At 53.1% G+C, this 20,403-nt stretch overlaps 1 protein-coding gene across 1 annotated transcript in view; it reads left to right on the top strand.

The window, feature by feature from the left end:
• LOC131207119 (protein serrate-like) overlaps positions 1-20,403 on the top strand; it is a 73,628-nt gene that overhangs the window by 30,386 nt on the left and 22,839 nt on the right. Inside the window, exon 8 of the mRNA XM_058199728.1 lies at positions 19,443-19,576. Within this exon, the coding sequence (XP_058055711.1) occupies positions 19,443-19,576 (134 nt within the window). The remainder of the gene's footprint in view (positions 1-19,442; positions 19,577-20,403) is intronic.

Raw genomic sequence — 20,403 nt, 5'->3', positions numbered from 1 at the left:
TTTCTCCATTTCAATCGCTATTTTTAAATTGTTTAAATCGCTTAAAGCACTGCGATCTTCTGAAAACAAGCTTCGACAATCATTTGATGTGATTCTGAAGCAATTTACTTCAAGCTGATAGTGGAAAAGCCTTGATCTCCGCCAAGCGTCACTTTCCGGCACAAAAGCCAACATGGTCTAACGTCTTCAAAGATAAGTTGCAAACTGTTTTTTGTTACTTTTTTTCGACCTGAAATCATTTACCAGATGTCAAAACACGGTAATGTCTACCTAACGGCCCCCTTGGCCGAACCAAGCGCCCTCACATTCGAATAGAACAATAGTACAAACCAAAATGGTGGCCATTATCAGTTCCCACTCCCAGAAACGGGACCAACCAATCAACCGGTGGCCCGCGGTACGGCACCAGCGCGGACCAACCAGCGCCCAGGGGTTCCTCGAGCCCCCGCGACACGACCTGCTGCCAGTCTCCTAGTCCAGTGGGTCCCAAAAGCCCCCAATCGTAGGCCCTTCCCGTCCCGATCGTCCTCACCGACCTCGTCCAGGACGGTCGGTTCGGTCGTGATCAACGCGGCGGCACCGATTGTTGCGACAATCGAACATCGCACTGTGCCGTACCTGCGCGCTCCAGGAACTACTTCGCTTCGCTTGCGGTTACGGTTGCGATTCCTCGGCAACAACAACATCGCAACATCGCGACGTTTAGCAGCAATACCTCTCCCCTAATTAGCTCTTTCTTCTATTTTATTACAACCGCCGGCCGATTTGTTAACCGCGGGCCAGCGAAGGGCTCCCCCTGCGACTCCCAGGAGGGGCATGTTGCACCCGACAATGCCATGCATTTGCATTTTCGATCTAAATTCGCACAGTTTTAAAACAAATAGTACAACAACACGGCACACGGCACGACCGGGTCCCGGCATCGTGCTGTAAACATGTCCCATCTTTCGAATTACCAGCCCCCCGCGCCAACCGCGGTAGCAGCATGTAGCATGCTCCCGTGCTGGTACATTCGGAAACGATCGGAAACGTTGTAAAGCGCCTTCGGAAAGGGGGGCAAACAAATCGATCGCGCGCGAATCGAGCCCCGCGAAGTGGGGCACACCGGACGGAAGCGTAATGGTGTACCGCAACATAAATTACATCCCGGCGCGGCCCGGCGCGCAGTAAATATTTTACACCGAAACAAATAGCGCCCCGAGACCGGCTAATCATGTTGCTAATAAAAGCCCCACAGCAGAAGAGGAGCATAAGCGGCAGCAAACAAGGCGGGAAGAAACTCGCGGAAGGTGTACTAATTTATCCGGAGGCCCTCCGGAGGCTCCGGAACAATAGAATTGTCGATGAAATTGTGGCTCGGCGGCGTGCGATCCCTCGCGCCGCGCATCTCATCAGTCGGCAGCCGGGCAGCTGAGCCGGGGCTAAGCACCGGAAAAACGATGCAATTATGCCATTACTAGGCCTCGCTGGGGCTGAAGTGCAGCCCGACATTACTCGCCCAGCGTTTTGGCGCACACGTTTGGCGTGGTGTTGACGTGGCGTGCATTAGCCCGACCCGACTTGGTGGCTTCCAAATACGCTCCGTCCCTCCGGCGGTTAAGCGAGGTATTTATGAGGTCTTCCGAAGCGGAGGATCTCTCACCGAGATAGCTCTCCCCAAAAAGTGCGGAGGCTCCACTCCGAAGGGTCCAAGCCGTGCGGACCACCAACCAATTAAGCCCGCCGGCTGCTGCTGCCCGAGCCCTTAATTGACGGGCGGCTGTCACCGGAGCGGTCTTAATTTAGTGTCCACCGTCCAGATCGGCCGTCGGGACGTGATTATCGCGCGCACCACAAACTGACAACACAAAGCCCCCAGCCGGTGTCGGGCTAGACGACTCTCTGACTCCTGACTGGCGGCGATCAGAGGCCGATCGCTATCAGTCGCCGTTTGGCTCTCGGGGGATCGGGGGATGCTCGGAAGATCGCGATCGCGCGCCGCCATCCCATTTCTGGAACCGGAGCAGCCCAGATTCCCTCATTTCATAATTATCATCGCCAGGGATGGTGACGCGATGGTCAGCTGCTGCTGGGCTGGGGTTGGAAGTTGGCTTCCCCAGGAGGGGCGGTTCGTGTAATGGTGGCGGTTAGTTGCCCTTTTACGTCATAATTAATTAATTTAATGAATTGAAATTTGAACTATTCCGACACCAGAATCGCCGACACCGACGCGGTCGGCGCGGGCAACGCATGTTCTTGGGCAGACCCGGCTCTCCCCAGTCACTTCCATATGGCCCTTCCCTCTCTCTCTCTCTCGCGCCGGCGGGATTGCTGTCAGTTTGTGGGGCACTCCAGGGACCGATAATCGACCTAGACTGGTCTGGGAAAAACGCTGCTCCCGAGCAGATCCCAATCACTGCGCTGAGGAGTCCGTCCCGCGGACGGTATGATAACTTTCACACCAGCCAGCCAAGCTTCCCAAGCCAAGCGTCGGTATCAATTTTCTTCTTCTGATCCATAAATCTGTCAAACCGAAGATCGATCTGTGCGCGCGCGGACGGGACGCGGACGACAATCGACGACGATCGCCGAGTGGGGGACCTGAAACTGTCAGCTGGCGAACCTCGCGAACAGCCCCCCGGTGGCCCGGTATCTTGATTTTCGCCCTGCCAGCTATTGCCAAAAAAGGACTCCCGTAAAGGGCTCCATTCCATTCCACGGGCACTCTCGCTCGGCTCGCGAATTGGTACGATCTGGCACGCCACTGCTGGGAAGTTAAGAGCCCCCCGAGTAGCAGCCCTAATCATGTTCATAGTGTTCACTGGCACCTGGTGCTGTGGATCGTCCCGCACAGTCCCACGATCCTCTCGCTCTCGGCCCGGGACCAGGGGCCTGAATTGAGCGCTTAATTATTCACGCCAAGGATTCGCGCTCGCGCGCGATCCTTTCTCTCCTTGCGTGACACTTTCGGCGCGCATGCGAGATCGTACCGTCGGCGATTGAAGTGAAGTCGTGGCCCCCAGCGAGCGAGCGGACTTTCGCCTTCTGCTTCTTCGGCCCGGTCGGTCGCCCGGTCGGTCGGGCCAGTCGGGCATAATAATAAATACATTAAAGATAAGACCCCGCCGATATGAGGTCCGGCGCAACCGGTGGCACACTCATTAATATTAAGACGATCAACTACTGCTGGCTGGCTGGCTGGCTGGCTACTGTGGTGACGTTTTTTTCGCTGTCGCCGTGGTCGTTGTCGTGTTCCGGACACATTTTTTCGTTCCGTGGTCCCCTCGGCTTAACGATCACGGGGCGAACGATGCTACTTCGATGCTACTGTACCGCGCAATGTAAGCATCGCTTGGGATCCCTGGGACTTGCACCGCATGCCGTGACAGTCGATGTGGCGCAACTCGCAGGACTCTCGCCCGGGCAAAAAGCATGTATTGAAAATATAGAATTAATTGAATTATCTTAACCTCAACATCATCACTGTAAGCGTCCGGGCTACACGAGCGCCGGGCCGGGCCAATACTTGGCCGCAAGGCTTTGGACTTTGTTCTTCCGGACTTTCCGGCTCTCCGGAGCACTCTTCGAAGTACAAATATAAACATATCATTACTTATTATTAGCCGCGAGCCGCGACCCGGGGGCCTCCTCGGCCTCGGAGGACTAGGATTCCTGGCCGCGTGTCTTCGCTCGGTTTCGGTGGCCGTTTTTTCGCACATCTCGTGCGGATTTCTCATGAACGCGCAGACCACAGAGAGAGAGAGAGAGAGCGAGAGACACGTTAATGGTTTACGTGTTGTGGCTTAGCACCTCTCGCCGGACCGAACCGGGCAACAAAATTGCACACAGGAATCGGGCGCTCGGCTGAGATAGATGGGCTTAATTACTAGCTGGCTGGCTGGCACGACGATCGTAAGGGTTCCCCTCACGCCCGGCCACCTGCCTTCCACGGGGATCGATCGGGGGAAGACGCTCCGAACCGAACCAGGCGCAGCAGCAGAGTGCAGGAAGCCGGAGCGCGGAGGTCTTTGGGACGAGAAAAATATGGAAATGGGATTTCACTTTAACCGCGGAACGCTGCTGCTGCTGCTGTTTGACCTTCCGGATTCTTTGTGGCTTCTCTTGTGGGAGAGAAGTCGACATTCCGAACGGGCCCGATGGATGGAAAACGGCTTCCTCTTTGCTGACCACTCACCTTCATCACGGGCTTTGGATTATGGGGGCCTTGAAAAGTGGAACGTGTTTGAGTGACGCGAGGATTTGAACCCGGGCAGCCCGGAGCTGATCGAACGGTACCCCGTCTGGGCCACCGTCGGGCCGCTGCTTATCTAAACGGAATCTGTAGCGCTACAACGGGGCAGCGTTTGTAAAACAAACGCATTTATCACGAGGCTGCGCTATCTGGAAGAGGACGATCGCCCGGTCACATCGAACCGCGTCGTGGCTTCTGCTCGTCCCCGTATCACCACGGACCCCGGCGACATTAGCTATTGTCACAGATTCTGGTCACAGAGGGCCGCCGCATCGCCACCCTAGGGTTATTCATTACATTCCGCGGACGCGTCTTCGCCCGTCCTCGGTCGGATCCGCCATCGGAGACGTGGTCGTCATTTTTTTTCCTCTGTTTGTTCCCCAGTGAACCTCGACTCGGCTCCGCAGAGCGCGCCGCGAGAGTTATGATGAATGATGGAGGTTAAAAGAAGCTAAAAAACATAAATAAATCTTGCCCATAAAGGAACGCCAAACGAGCGCGCGGTGATCGTCAAGCGCAGCAAAAAGGACCCAGAGAGGGCAGATGGCGTGGGGTAGCGAGCGGCAACAAGACATGGCACAGGAACACAGAAACCTGCCACGCAGGTCCCCCTCGAGAGCTCGAGAGAAAGAGAGGCGCGAGAGACCTCGAGCTAGAGCCTCGAGGTCTTCCTTTCATTGGGGGCCATCTTGGCCGGACTAGACCGTAGAACCGGAGTCGGATCTCCTCCGGCCTCGGTGGAAAATGTATCATCAGTTTTATTGAAAAATAATTGGTAACATGTAGCACGGCTCGAACTGCTCGAACGCTGCTCGAACACTGCTCGAACGTGGCTCTCATAATTAGCTCATCAGGCGCCGATCGATGCGTGGTTCCCCTTCACATCGGTTCTAATGAACTGCACTCCCCTGATTCTCGGAGGCGTTCCTGTGTTCCACTTACTCATCCCGCTTGGGACCGCGAGACCGATGAATTCTAATGAAGCGTGATGAAATCTTTAACCCCATTTCTCCGGTGGCGGCGGCGGCCAGGTTGATCAGGACCGTGACACATCGGCGCACGAGGAGCCCATCACCAATCGCCAATCGGCCGGCCTGATTGCGGCCAGCCAGCCAGCCCATAAAACAAAGCTGATAATGAAGCATAATCTACTGTACAGAATTGATGAACTTGAATTGTGTTGAGGCTGTTCCGTATCCGGGCCGGGCCCTCTGGCGGGAAGAAAGTTGGCAGCAGCAAGAAACCCTCGATCGGAGCTCCGAAAAGTGTTCGTAAGAAGGTGCTAAGCTCCCGCAGACGCTAAGCTTTCCTCCTAAGCAGGGTTTCCCGTTTCACCGTCTCGCACACAAACATACTGAGGGGGGGCCAACGGGTGTCTTAAGAAGGAAGTGAGAAAATTGGAACTTTTCGACGCTCCCCGCGATGAGGGTGAGCAGCTAATTGAAAGTTAATAGTGAATTACGTCGAAATAATCCAATCTATTAGAACGGGACGGAGCGCTGCGTCCGCGACCCTCTGTATGTGTGCGTGTCCGATCCTCTTCCGATCCACCCGAAGTCTTCTCCGGGCTCCGGGCGGAATTACCGATTTGCGTTCGTGTTCATGTGGCCGTCATCATCATCATCATCATCGTGCCTGCGGTGTCTTCTTCGGCCAAGGGCCGCCTGGTCTGCTTGGTCTAGGACGGGAGCCCGGGAGTAAGGGGGCACCACGAAAACAGGTTCCATCGCCTGCCTTCGGTTACTTAGGCTGGGCGCCCCAAAAGAAACAAAACAAAAATTAATAGAAACCCGCGTACGGCCACGCAAACAGAACGATAATGACCTTAGCTAATGCCGCTGATGGAAGACGCTGGCCCGCCGGGGTTGGCTTTTGGGAACGACGTTTCTCCTGCCTAGTTAGAGGAATCCCTTCTTTTCGGGCGGATCCCTCTCTCTCTGTCTCGCTGCGACTCCGTGCTCGAAAACTCGTGGCTTACATTTGACGTTGCAATCACACAATGAAACGCCGGACGTGAGAAAACGGCGATCGCCGAGCGCAAGAATGCAGCGACATGTAGTATGCAAATTATAACACTAGAATCTGCCTGTTGCGTCCCGTTCGTGGAGAGAGGACAATTAAAATAGTTCCTCGGCGGAAACAGGAAAATCCGTTGATCGTGGAGTTGAATGCAAATCGAGAGGCCGCGCTGCGTGGCTGCCGGTGGCAGATGCACCGACGACGACACACACCCCGCCACCGAAGGGTCACGAAGGGTCTAAGCACAGTTTTCCCACAGGCTGCGGTGACCTCCTTCGGGCTGTTGGCATTAGGCGCGCGCTCGCGCAAGTGTTCCTGAGCGAAAGGTTTCCTCGAGCGCGATCGGAGCGCATCATTTATCACCGGACAGCTGCGCGCGCTGGCCAGGATGGTTCAGCGCGGACAGTGAGTGATAAAACAAAGGCCACTCGAGGGGCCACCACAATGGCCGACACCTGATGGCCCCCCCTTGGAGTGGCCCGGTTTCCCCCGAGCTATGTAGACAGATCCCCCCAGATCGAGTGCCGAGAGTCCCGGAGGCCACACCTTCACGACTTGGATTTGCAATCCGCCCGGCCCGATCTCCAATAAGTCACCGAAAGTGTTAAATGAGGAAGCAGATAAAATAATTAACTCCTATACGACCACGACCGATCCCGGGCTGGACATCGGGTCGTGGAATCCGGAGTTGGAGTTGCGAACCGAATCCAGTCAGGCGAGAGTGCAGTCTTCAGCCATAGCTTCCCCCGGGGACACTGGGCTCACACGGAGGATTAACCACCTCTCGGACCAGATTCTGTTACAAGATTGCCTATTTGGTGTTTCTTTTAATTAATTGCGTGATTTTAATTGAGTTCCGGGCGCGCGCGCGCGCGCCCCCGAGCCCGGTCGAAACGGAGGTGGCATTCCGATCCGGGGTCTCATCCCCCCAGAGAGGGGGAGATCCACGGGTGGGTGCGGGGTAAAACACGAAAAACACCGTAAAGCGGGCGCGCAACACGAAGTCCCAACCATGGACCTGAAGGTGGCAATGCAATCGAGGATTTCGGGCCCCGTTCTGCTGCTGCCATTTCTTGCCGCAGTCCGATGGCCGCGGAGTCTGCTGTCCGGGGTGCGGTTGCGTCCTATCACCCGCCCGATCTTCCCCCGGGTGAGGTGCGGGTTGGGGGGACAAATGAATAATGGTACGCTTCCTGCGGAGGACCGGGGCCGATGCCGTGTTTTCGAATTCAATTAAAAGACGGTTCGGTTTCCCGGATTCGACATCCCGGTGCCATTTAGGTCCCTGTCTTGCACCCCTGAGACTGAGACGGGGGATCCGGGAAGGGTTGGGCGTGATCCAATAGTGCTCGCGGCCAGGAATCCCCGACGGTAGCCGACGGTCCACAGAAACCCCCGTGGTGGCTATTTAAATTGTTCAATTAATTAAGATTCTATACGTATAATGTTGTTCTTGTTGGGGCCGGTACCCTCCCCCGAGGGGGCATTGTAACTCTACTCCGGACAAGGCTTCTGTTTAGTGTTTCGTCCTCCCGGCCGAGGTCGGGGAAATGTAGCGCACACTTTCTTTCTAGACCCTGCAGAAACCGCTGCGGGGTCGCTCTACACAAAGACGCGGCGCCATAAATTTGCCGACGACGGCCTCTCGACGAAGACAGGCTTCGAGGTCAAAGTTGAGAGCACCGGTTCCCGGAGTTCCCGGGCACAGAATCGTGTCGTTGACGGGCCGGGATCTACAACCGATCCGACGATCTTCGCGCGCTCGTGGCCTGCATTCGATCCGAGGCTGACCGGGGACTGTCTAAGGCGCTCCGAGTAGCTCAACCCAACGGAGCACAAAGACGCCGGGTGGATTAGTGTTGACCCCCGGGAAGGCAGGTCCTAGTTCGTTTCCGGCCGGGGCGGGAGCAATCAAGCGACGTGTCATTTAGTTTTCGGAGTCAACCGGGTTAGCTGGCCTGTCGAAAGTCTGCGGTCCACCGAAACATCATCCAGCGCTCTCTCTCTCTCTCTCTCTCTCTCTCTCTCTGGACCGTGGGATGGCTTCTTGCGCCTAGTCCACGCTTTCTAGTCTCGTCCGGCCGTCCCCGAGGGAGTGAAGAAGCATTTACATAATAAGACAAGGCTCGGGCCCATTTATAAGACAGTCCAGACAGTGTTTAGTGGTCCACGTCCGGATATTGTTGTTACCCTCCACTGCGCAGTTGTGACTCGGTCCAATCGCCCCGGCACGGATCTGCTTTCGTTCCCCGCGTTCCTCAGGTCCAGGCGAATCTTCGATGACCCCCTCGGGCGACCCGACGCCTGCCGGAGAAGCCCACGGCCACGGGAATACAACACGAGAATTCGGTGGCCGTTTCTGCGGGGCCCGTTCGGTTCTCGGCTCACAAACTGGGTCCTCCAGCTGGCTTGATCGCATTATCGCGGGTCACAGAGCCGTTGGCCGACAGAGCCGTTTCGTTCCCCTGCCCTGGCCAGCCCCTGGTGGGTTATCATCGGTGGGTTTCTCTTCCCATCATCACAAGCGGCCCTGAAGTCCCCGTGTAAAGCTCCGGAATGAATTTCGCACGCGGAACTGAGCGTTTAGCGCGGGCAGATTGCTCGATCATGATAAACCCACGACGCTCGCTGGCTGGCTGGCTGGTGGGCCTTGTACTATTTGGGCCTCGATCGATTTCTCCCCGGGCCGGGCCTAGGAGGCCTAGAAAGGCACCTAACGGCATCTGGGGTCGATGATGCGCGCCAACCTTTTCGGTTTCGCCATCGTCCGCGGAACCAGGCAGGAGTGTGCCCGTGCCAGTGGTCGCGCCAAAACGGTTAAATTTACCGATTTTATCGGCTAAATTGAGATGTCCCGCCAGGAGCGGGCGCACGGAACGGGACAAATAATTAACCGAACCAGACCCGAATAAAAATGCAAAGCCCCGATGCTAAGATGCAAGCCATACAACGGCCGACGGCAGAAACCGAGCTGCAGCCCTCGGCTGCATCGGCCTAGCGGCTAAGGCTATCTGATCTTCTAGCCAACCCATTGGCCGTGCCATGCCGTGCGGTTGGCTGTATCTCATTATCTGCGGCCTATCTGATCGAATGTCGATTGACAGCCGACCAAATATTTGCGCTAAATTCTTCACCTGACACGAAGCCTGAGCCCTGGCCGCCTTTGGGCCGCTCTGGAATTCGGAACCGGCGGGGGGCTGCCTGAGCGCCCAAACGGTGGTGGTGATGGTGGTGGAACAACTAGTCACCATCGTACCGTTTCTTCCGAAAAGGGAATGAAATTAACCCACCACTAGCGGCCACTATTGACGAGATGAAACAAAGCTCACACAGTGGATCCCGGGGGAAAGAATCGAACCGAGCAAACAGCCCGATGGCCCGATGACGAGGTGACGAACGAACGGAGGAGAAAAGGCTTTGGCTTCGGAAGATCCACCCGACCCGCCGGCTTATTTGCCGGCATCAAACATTTATTTTCGGCATTATGTGGCCTACCCGTTCAACCTGCGGCGCGACGCAAATATGAGTCAATAAGTGAGCCGCGGGCGTCGGGGTGTAAAAAGTACCGACAAACTCGGGCTCTGGCCAGCAGATGATGACGATGACGAGGACGAGGGCCTCGGGTGGGCAAACACGGCTCACGGAGCTGCTCACAGTTGTGATTTTTCCCTCATTTGTGTTGCCCTCAGAAGATCTGACGGTCCGCTGCCCTTTTTTCTCATACATACAGCGAGCCCCAATGAGATGCCAGTCCCGTTTGGTGTTGGCTCTGCTGGAAACAATGATTCGATCACTCGCAAGCCGCGGCCACTTAAGGGCCTAGGCGCTTTTCATATTGGACAGCGCCAGCGGGAAAATGGAGCCAGCAGCGGGTTCAGCTCTTCATCGGGCGCCCAAGTCTTTCGATACGAAGGTTTACGGTATTACGGTGCATCGGAACCGAAAATAGGGAATGCTGGAATCAGTTGAGACACTGATCGGTGGTAGATTTGAGGTCGAATTACCGAGCTGTTCTGGGTGATAACGTGCTTCAATCGATTTGGAGGCTATCGGAAATGATCAACGAGCCGTTCAAAATCAATATCAGCTTCTTTTAATCTTAGAACTAACGGACTGGATCGTGTTTGTTAACGGTACATTTTATAGCTATCTTAATCTAACTTGACTCAATCCACTACTGGATGAGAGTACCTCGAGCTATTTCGACTGTCCAAAGGTCTACTGGTATAGAATGGACATCTTTAGAGCTTTTTGGTTTACTGAGCTCCTTTTGGGATCCCTTCCTGAAGGGTGGCCAGTCTTCCGTTCGTTAATGGGGAAATCTCGTCTCAAACACAATTCTATCGAAACAAATTAACGAACAAAACTGCCAAATTATTCAAAATATAGAGCTCCACCGTAAACTTGCCGATACTTGCCTTTTGATAGGCAGTCCTCAAAACGTCCGTGGAGACCGGTTTATAGTCGGGAATATAATTCAAAGAATTCCATTTTACATCAAATCTTTTATCCGGGGACCGAAACGAGTCAGAATATGCGAATTCAGCAAATGAAAGGCACAATTACTGAGAGCAGGCAATAAACTTATTGATAGTAATGCTGTTTTGCTGATTTTTGCACACTTTCTCTTTAAGCTTTTATTTTTTGTGTACAGAGTTTTCGAAGAAAGCTCAACATTATGGTTCCTTTTTGTTTTTTGTGGATGTTTCTGGGCTTTGGGGCTTAAATAAAAATAAGTTCCAACCATTTCACTGTTGTTGAGAATTAATTTGCTCTAGGGATCTATTGTTCTCCTGCCGGACGAGCTCTACTTTCATGATAATCTTTAAGGTAGCTCAGTCTAACCTCACTATGGAAGCCATCTGAGACAAAGTGCTTCGGAGCTGCCATAAATGCAAAATTATCAGTGAAACTTCAACAAAAGCCCCGCCAAGTGTCCCCCAAAGCCACTGCCGAGCGGTTCTCCGGGTAAACGGTTCGATTGCTCAATAAATTCAAATGAAGCCCGTCGGCCGGGTGAATCTGGCGGAACATGACAGAAAACGCTTGCTGCTACACCCCGCGATTAAGCTGCAAACCGCGGCCCGCAAAAGGAGGTGGCCGCGAGCTGACGCTTCCCGGTGTGGGTCGCGCACCGAGGCTCCCAATGCTCGTGCGCGCCCCTTGCCCCCCGACCATCTCGACCCAACATGTGTGCCTCGTGTGACACAGAAAAGAGGCACCAAATGTCAAACGCGAAATAAATGCCCGCGAGCGGAGCAATAAATAATGGCTAATGAAATATCAATAATACAATAATAACAATGCCGACGGTGCCCGCGCCGTGGCCTCCGTGCCCGAGATTTACAACCCACACAGCGCGGGCCCGGGCCCGGAACACACGTGTGTCCACCCCCGGGGCTCGCATGTGGAAGAAGGCTCCAGGCGAAGGGCTCCATCGTGCAGAGATGGGTGGCAGATTGGGTAGACAATAACACAGCGCACGGGCACGAGAACCGCCATCCTCGAGGGCAATCCCCGGCACCCGCGCAAGGCTCCCAAGAACATTGATCATCCGAGCCGTTGGACCCACCCACCGATTATTGTCACCGGCTCTACTGGCGGCCGGGAAGATTATGGCCGGGCGAAAGTGAGAGAAAATTGTGAAGTGAAAATGGCCCACCCCGGGGTAAGAATATCTTCCCAAACAAGGTCGGTTCCACTGTTGCCGCCGCCGCCGCCGCCGCCGACGCGCCGACCCGTGATTGACATTTCGCACTCTACGCGCCGGGCCTCAACTGTCATTACGGGCCGGGCAGGAAGGGAGGATAAGTGGTGCGTCTCCTGCGCACCAGACCGAGAAGGTTAAGCGAGTTCAGTGCCGCCGCTGCCACTTTTCGAACTTCACTTCGAACCGCCACACGTTTTCGTCTTCTGCTTCCTTCTTTACTTTTGCCGTTCGATGTTGCGGAGGAGGAGGCACCCACGCCCCGGGTCGGCGGGGCTGGGCGCGCGAGGGGGAGGCCAATTACATCGAGCAACTTTTTCCCACACCTGCGCAGCCACACGGACACGGGACGGAGCCGGAGTCGGAGCACTCGAATCTCCGGTACTCGAATTCGGCGGACCTTGGCGTTGTTGTTTTGGGTTTCTTTGGCTTTTTTTGCGGAAGACACCGCATCGAAACAACAAAGCAAAACAAAACCCAAGAGGAACGGGGAAGCTGTGAGGGAAAGAGAGAGGGCCTTTGGCCACGGTAGCGGCAGAGGAAACTCCTGAAAAGTCCGCACCGAAAAAACCAAAAAAGCGCGCTGAAGAGGAAGCGCTACTCCCGGCCGGGCGCATTAACGAGCACTCCCTTTGCGCGCGCGTCGGTCTACGTCCAGAGCCCTGCGGATCACGGATTGGGTGGGGGGAAGGCACACCGGAACCGGCGCGCGCGGTAGGACCCGTTGGGTGGCAGCGGCACAAGTCACCGGCGCTGAGAGAGTTGGGTGCCGAGCCGTGAAAATGAGACATTTGCCATCGACGCGGCCGAAGCGAAATGGGGTCCGTTTTGCATAATCATAAATTATGCTGCGCTACCGTTGCGCGCGGTGCCGCAGATTTAACGCTTTGTGCGCCAAGAGGGCCCAAAAATGATTAACATTCCTCTCGCTCTCTCTCTCGCTCTCTCCCCGGCTCCATAATTTCTCCGATTCGCCCTATCGGGGGATCACTTGATTGATAGCATTGTTGCGCAAGGTTCCATAAATCTTCCACTAGGCCACTGGGGCCAACAATAGACTCACCCGGAGCGGCAGTGCACAGCAACACGGACTGGCGGAGGAGTTGCCTATTTTCGACCCGCGGGATGAGCGGCAGGACAATCGTTAAATAAATTCACCATTTTATCGAGTTGTCATCGAAGATTGCTTCGGGTTTTTCACCACGGACGAGGTTCCCCCGCACCAGGGCTGCTTATGCATTGCCTGCCTTGATTGTGCACCACATTTGGCAAGTCGGACGGGCAGCGAGTGGCCAACTCGCTAGACCTAGACAAATATGGCGCGCACACTCACAGCAACAACAGTAACACGGTCGGGCGTTGAGATCATCTCCACTTCCATTCCGGGACCGGGCGGAAGGTTGAAAGAACACCCAAAGCCCATCACCGGGTGTCACTGGAGGCGCGGCTCTGGATTCGGGCGCGGGCCACTCCCGCGCGGAAAGCATAACGAGCAGCTGCATAATTCGATCCGAGATCGAGTGATGATGAACTGTGTGTGCCGTGCCGTGTGGGTAGCTTCGGGGTGCGCAATCAATTGGGAACGTTGTTCTTATTGTTTGCCAAACACCGGACCGTGTCCAGCGAGTCCTGAAAGGAAGAGCATCATACAATGTTAGAGCTGTTCTTTGATTTCTTAACCCACACGGTTTGATTAATGCGGTTCTCCGAGTCTATTTCCAAAAACAACGATTACCCTTTTGACATTATGCAGATTGTGTTTATTTGTTATTATTGTTCGAACGGCACCAACGGCACCATTTTGCACTCAATTTGATTATGTGCGGTAGAGCCCCATCCTTGTGACTTTGCCCATCGGTGCTTATGCTTCTGAAGATACCTCAGCAACTATCGATTAAATAATGGATCTAGCTAATTTATGGCGATTTTAAGAAAGAACGAAGTACCAAAGTAAATTGAAACAATGATGAATGAAGGGACTCTGCTAGTTTGAGTGAAGTGAAGTAAAGCCTCAGCATAAGCGCCTCAATATAAATCAACTTTCAAATTATTAAATCGCATGTTTCACAATGGCTAAAGGCAAATAATCAAATGTTTTGACGAGCTCATACTTCTCGATGTCCTCAACTCAACAAGTCCTTCCAACTGCAACGCCTACTATGGCAGCATTACTCAAGGAACAATTTTTCTTATTTTTTCATTTTCTGTTTATGGTTAAAATTCGATACTGTCTCCAAAAAAGTAATCCCTACCGACTGCAACGCATTTATGCCACTGCTTGAACCAGACCTCAAAACCTTTTTAGAACTCGATGTTTAGTATCTCCATTAGGGCCATCTTCCATTTTTTCATTATCTCCTATCGGGAGCTGAAACGCGTTCCTCTCAGTGGTTGTTTGATTCGATTAAACAGACAGGAAGTGGCAGAGAGGCAAATCAGTTGATCAGTTAAGTGATTGTGGAACTGTATCTGTGTTGTTTTTAGACAAAAACTCGCAGCTAATGATTGCATTGCGCGATGGTTCGGTATCGTGATGCAACATCCACGAGTTGTTCGCCCACAAATCATTGCATATTTGACGGATTGATTCATGCAAACGTCTCCAAACACCCAATGGGTACTCCTTGTTGACAGTCTTACATAGTGACAAAAATTCACTGTGCCCCAAGCCGTGCTCCATGAAAACCGTGAGCATTGCCTTCATTTTCTACTGGAAACGACACGGTATTAGTTTGGTTTTTATTCATCAATTTTTTTATTCAAAAATCGTCAACACTTGACACAGACAGACACTTGTACTTAACTCGACGTAAGTTTCACAACTGACGATGAAATGACTCCAATTTTTTTTTTAAGCATCATAAACAGTTGAGCAACAAAAATTGCTAGAAGCACCGAGTGCTAAGAGCACCACACGGCGATCATTCCGGAAACTTTTTGTTCAAGGTGCTATTACAGGTATTTAGATTACTTTTCACAGGCGTCAAATATACCGGAATACTAGTCGCCAGGATTAACCAAGAATTATCATGTTTTACGAAAAAGCATTCGATTATTGAGCAAACTTTAAGACGTTTTTGTAGCCAAAGACCTAATATATATTACCTATTGTACAAGGAAACACATGTGTATCGCGAGGCCCGGTATCCATAGCAACGCGTGATGCGCGACAAAGCCCTTCCAGCAGCTCTCAAGAGAGGCAAATTAATAATAAATAAATAAACACTTAATCATACATAATTGAGCACGGTAGAACATTGTTCGGTCCTAGCTCGACAATAAATCTCTGCCCGCGCAGTGGCGACCCCCGCTTTGCCTGTGAAAAAACTGTGTCACGTCTTGAAACTCGCAATTTTCGTTCGCGACACCGACGCGCCGAGCCCTCGGCAGCCCTTCCGAGCGGATGCAGATCGGCAGCCTCTGCCTGGTCGCTCGAAGCGCATGTAGAGCCGTTGCCACCCGTGAGATCGGGCGCCGTTCGTCCTCAAGCAAGATCGTGAATGATGGTGTGGACGACAACGACCGGCGACGGCAACGGCGTTCGACGGCGGCACTGTCTCGCGGACGATGATGTAAATCGTAACGATATGTGACGTGCAGGCACACCAGGAACCAGGAACCGGCCAGGAACAGCAAAGCTCCGTTTAGTTCATCCATTTGCCCGCACTGGAAACATCGGTTTCGCTGGGTCCCAAAGGGGTCCCACCGCTTGCCACCTCCGTATTGAATTTCGAGCTCCACTCCAAGTTGTGACTTTTCGCAACACCTCGCAGAGTGGACCGACGAAAAAAAAAAGCAAAGCCGTCCGAAAACCACCCTTCTCGGGTTCGCCCGAGCTGGAAAAAAGTTTCGATTTCAAAATGGAATCGGCCAAGGGAAAAAAATGGGAAGCATTGTTATCTGCCGCGAGGAGCCTTCCCATGAACACATAAATCATAAAACACTCTCTCTCGAAACGCCGCCGCTTTTGGGTATCATCTTACCCGATCCGTGTGCCGCGTTTGGCGTTGCGCAGCCCACCGGAGAGCACCGAAAACCGGCCGATAGCCGAACACCCCGCCCCGAGTGGCCAGCCCGCCACCTAATGGGGTCCGGTGTTTGTAATTGATTGTCCTCCAGCGGCTGCCGACATAACTGCCGGCGGTTCCCCGGGCGCTGTCGTCAATATTGTTGTGTAACCCGACGCGCGGCGCGAAGATCTTGACGAAGGTTGGCCGCGACCCAGGTCGAAGACTGGAGCAGTTCGGGCGGCCCCAGCGAGCGCCAGCGAGTTCGATATCAGCATCCTTCATAAGACGGGGCGAGATCGCGGCCACGATTCGGACATTTCCACCCGGGCGCTTCGCGCTTTGATCGTGCGAAATGTGTACCGACCGATGTTCGGTAATTGGATCTTTTCCCCATTTTTTCCCGGCCTCGGAACCGACGGGATCACCCGACGGCCGACAGCGAGGGATCACCGGGCGTCTATCGATCGTCGATCGGAATCCGACGTCGAAAGGGCGGCAATCCAATCGGCCACACGAATCGGTCGCCCGCTCCGCTTAGGCTGGCCGGACTGACGGCCGTTTGGCGGCCGATATCAAACAGCGCAGCAAGAAACGCAAGCCGCAACAGGGCTCTCCAAACCAGGCGAAGCCCATTCTCACGATCGCCGAAAGCTGGGCTCGAAACATCCTTAGCATTTTTCGGATTGCCAGACGCCTCGGGCCCCTGGGTCGGACCGCGTCACGGCTTCCGCCGATCGCCGAACGAGTCCTTATTTACATACGTCCTTCTGGACGATTCGGTGCCAAAACGCGGCGACACTGCTACTACCACCGGGTGACTAATTAACGAAGTCGGTGGATTAGGTGGACAGCATAAAGCAGGCAGACCTTCCGCGAGATCGGCAACGATCGGCCGTTTTCGGCTGCGGTCCGTCGTTAAGGGTTGCAGAGTTATGGGGTGCCCCCGAAAAAAAAACCCAACGTCCGGCTTCTTGGCCGTTCGCATTGCCGGGTCACAGAATGTTGTGACAATGTTTTGTGTGAAATGGAAATTTGCCATCAGGCCCCCGGGTTCCCGGGTTTGGGACCATAAATATTTCCTCTTAATGAAGATTGCCTTTGATTGAAAACATCTACTTGGAATAACTTTGCAGTCGATTGGTCGTTCTAAATATTTCTCTTCGTTTTAATGTGATACTTATTTGATTGTTTAGCACAAAAAAGTTAACTCTGAAATCGGAACAGCACTTACTTTTTTCGGACATGTTTTAAATGAAATTAGTTTATGCTTTCAAAAGAACTTTTATCAATTTTCTTCTCAACTCTATATAGAGCCTGTTGGAACCTTATTATAATTTCATTGCAAAATTACAACACTCTTCGATATTTTTGGGAGTTTAAGAATCATCATTTTTGCAGTTTTCTTTTAGGCATTTTTAATTTTATGTGGTCAATATTTTCAAAGCAATTTAAAACTGTCGCATGGTTGATTATCAATAAATCGGCTGCTGTGTCCAAAAAACATTTGGAAATTATTTACAACTCCAAACTGCTTATTTGTTCTTCTAAATCTATGTCATCAGCCTTAAAGCTATCCCTACTCTATGCAGTAGACCAATGAATTATTTTTTTTCCAATATTCGAAATAGTTTCGTTTTGTCCTTTGAAATAGCCTTCAACAGATGCTTCGTTTTGCAGCTTATCTCTTGGCGGAGTTTATGGCGAAATGATCAAAAAATGATCGCCAAAGTGTGAGACTCGCCAATGGTTTCCTGTTGTATTTTGGCAACGGTAGTATAATGTTTACTTGAAGCAACTCATTTCCTCATTTCCTCATACACTGGGATCATTTTGCCGTATAAGTCATTTTATCACTATCCTCATTATCAGAAACAAGCCAATCGACGCGATGGTCCCAGCGATCAAACAGTGCCACCTTTACTCGTTTGCTAATATATTTTGTTTAATGAATTTAAACCATTAAATAATCCATCCAGCACTTGATTCTTACCACGCCAAACTATGTATTAGTGCTGCGTACGGAGCAACAAGTTTCAGAAACGGCTTAAAACCGAAGCCGAAAATCCGTCCGGCATTCCGATTCCGGTGGTGAAGCTGCACAGCCCAATCCTAAATCCAAGAAACCGAAAACACACATTTTTCCCCTTTTTTCTTTTCGCTCGCTCGCTTGCCGGTCCCCAAACTGTCAATCCCCGGGGGCTCTCGGGGGGGGCGGGTGGGCCAGCTCGGTTTGTGTTTGTCAAACAGCGTTATCCGCCTGCCGCTGGGGTGGTGCGGGCGGTCGGTGGGGTTATGCTCGCTTCCCCGTAATGTCCGGGCCGGGGGTTAAAAAAAGGCAAACACTTCTTCGCTTTTTGAAGCGCTTCGGCGTTAAGCGGTTTTTGTTTCTGTTTTCCTTTTTTTCGGGGCGGTTTGTGTGCGCAGTGCCTCCTTCTGCGGGGTCTTCCGAAGTGTCTACAGAGTCGAAGCTAAAACAAACAGAAGTCACCACCACCGGGGGCCGCCGTCGCCGCGGACCAGGACCCCATGAATCACACGTCCGATTTCCGTGCGCGTTTTTCCCACCGACCACAATCTTTTGGGTTTCTTCTGTGTTTTTTTTCCTTTGCGCTTTTTGCGCTCGATACACAATCAAGATGAAGTGCAAATCTTCGATGGTGGCCCCCCCACCGAGCGTGGCCCCTTTTTTGCTCCACCGTCCTTCCGTCTTCTTCCTAACGATCAGCTACAGCATTGGGGTCCCAGATCGATCTTATCGCCCGCGCCGCGCGTAGAGATTTTGTCATCGAATCCCCTAATGGGCAGCTCTCGCTCTCTCTCTCTCGCTCTGTCTCTCTCTGGTGAGGCTCTTGAGGCCGGGACTTCCTTCTTATGTGGGCTCCTTACTTATTCATCCGCCGGAGGCCGTCGGACCAACTGCACAATGGGACTCCACACCACAAATGGGCTGACTTTCTCCCAGTTTTCTATTGTGCATCGCCGTGGCTCGCTCGCTAATTGTTTCGTCCAACAAAACCAATAATCACTCTCCCAGGCCGAGAGGTCCGTTTTTGAGGGGCCACTTTACAGAATTGGGCAGAATACCCGTGGCATGTATTTGCGTGCGCGTCGGTCCGGTAGCATAACGATGTGGGGCCCCATTACCCAGGGCGACCCAGCCAGCCAGCCAGCCGTCACGTGCGTGCGTGACGGGGTCATTACACTGAGGCGGCACGCACGCGGACGCGGACTTCCCGCAGGACTTTGTCACCGGCGGGCGAGTGCTTTCGCGTAACTGTCTTAATGTGTTTAATTCAATAGATCGGCTGCTCGGCTCGTGGTCACATAATTATGCTGCGCGCGGTGCTCTCTTTGTGGTGGTGCAATTAGACAGGTATCCGGTTTTTGGTGGGCCGCTCGAAATTATTGTCTACCCCGAAAAATGTCTTTCATCTTTCAACCCGTGTAACCGTGTCCTTTCGCCCTTTCTTTACAGGTGCCGCCCCGGATGGCGCGGCCCGCTCTGCAACGAGTGCATGGTGTACCCGGGCTGCCGGCACGGGTACTGCAACGGAAGCGCCTGGCAGTGCATCTGTGATACGAACTGGGGCGGAATCCTCTGCGATCAAGGTGAGTGTCGACCGTTGGGAACCGTTACCACGGTGGGTTCGGCGAGGCGCAACAAACGGAGCCCGAACCGGTCACTTCCGTATCCTGCTGCAGTGGCCCCGTTTTTTATGTTTTCCTCTCATATTTAATTCACGATCGACCTCCGGTACATTAGACGGCGAACCCGAACACTATAGCAAGGGCACCAGAGTGAAGGAAAAAAACCGTTGATGGTAAAGCCACGATTACCCGCGCCCGTCCCACTCCAGCCCGCCGTTAATGGGAGCTCGAATTCGGATGAAAAATGAAATCGATTTTAGTTTCGGGCGGTCGGCCGGCCGGAATCGGTACGGTGCGTCGGCACCCCGACGGCCACTCTCTCGCGGCCGGTAATTAAACGCTGATCATTTCTGGGGTAATTACCTTCCATATGGCCGGCCGCCACCGCCTTTCGCCCTTCCGTGCCGTGCCGGTTCCGCCCTTAATCTTTCCGCTCGCACAGGGAAAGCAGCATTGCGAAATGCCCCAGCGCGCCGATCGAAACCGATCAAATTCAAAACGGGCCCGCACACGAGAATCGAAGGCGAAATCGAAGAGCCGGAAAACAAGCGCAAACACAGGCAGACCACCAAACCGGGCGATGCATTTCTTTAAATTAATCGATTAATAATGTACTTTATCTACCATTCGTTGTCCGTATTTTTTTTTTTTCTGCTCCGAGCTCCGTGCCCCGAGCCATGCATAATGCTGCACGGCGCCGAGCATCAGAAAGGCCCCCCCCAAAGGCCCCGCGAAAAGAAATCCTAATTAAGCCCGAAATTTAATTTTTATTGTTTAATCTTATCGCT

This window comes from Anopheles bellator, chromosome 2 (genome assembly GCF_943735745.2).
Source record: "Anopheles bellator chromosome 2, idAnoBellAS_SP24_06.2, whole genome shotgun sequence".
NCBI lineage: Eukaryota > Metazoa > Arthropoda > Insecta > Diptera > Culicidae > Anopheles > Anopheles bellator.
This window is presented reverse-complemented; position numbering and strand designations above follow the sequence as displayed.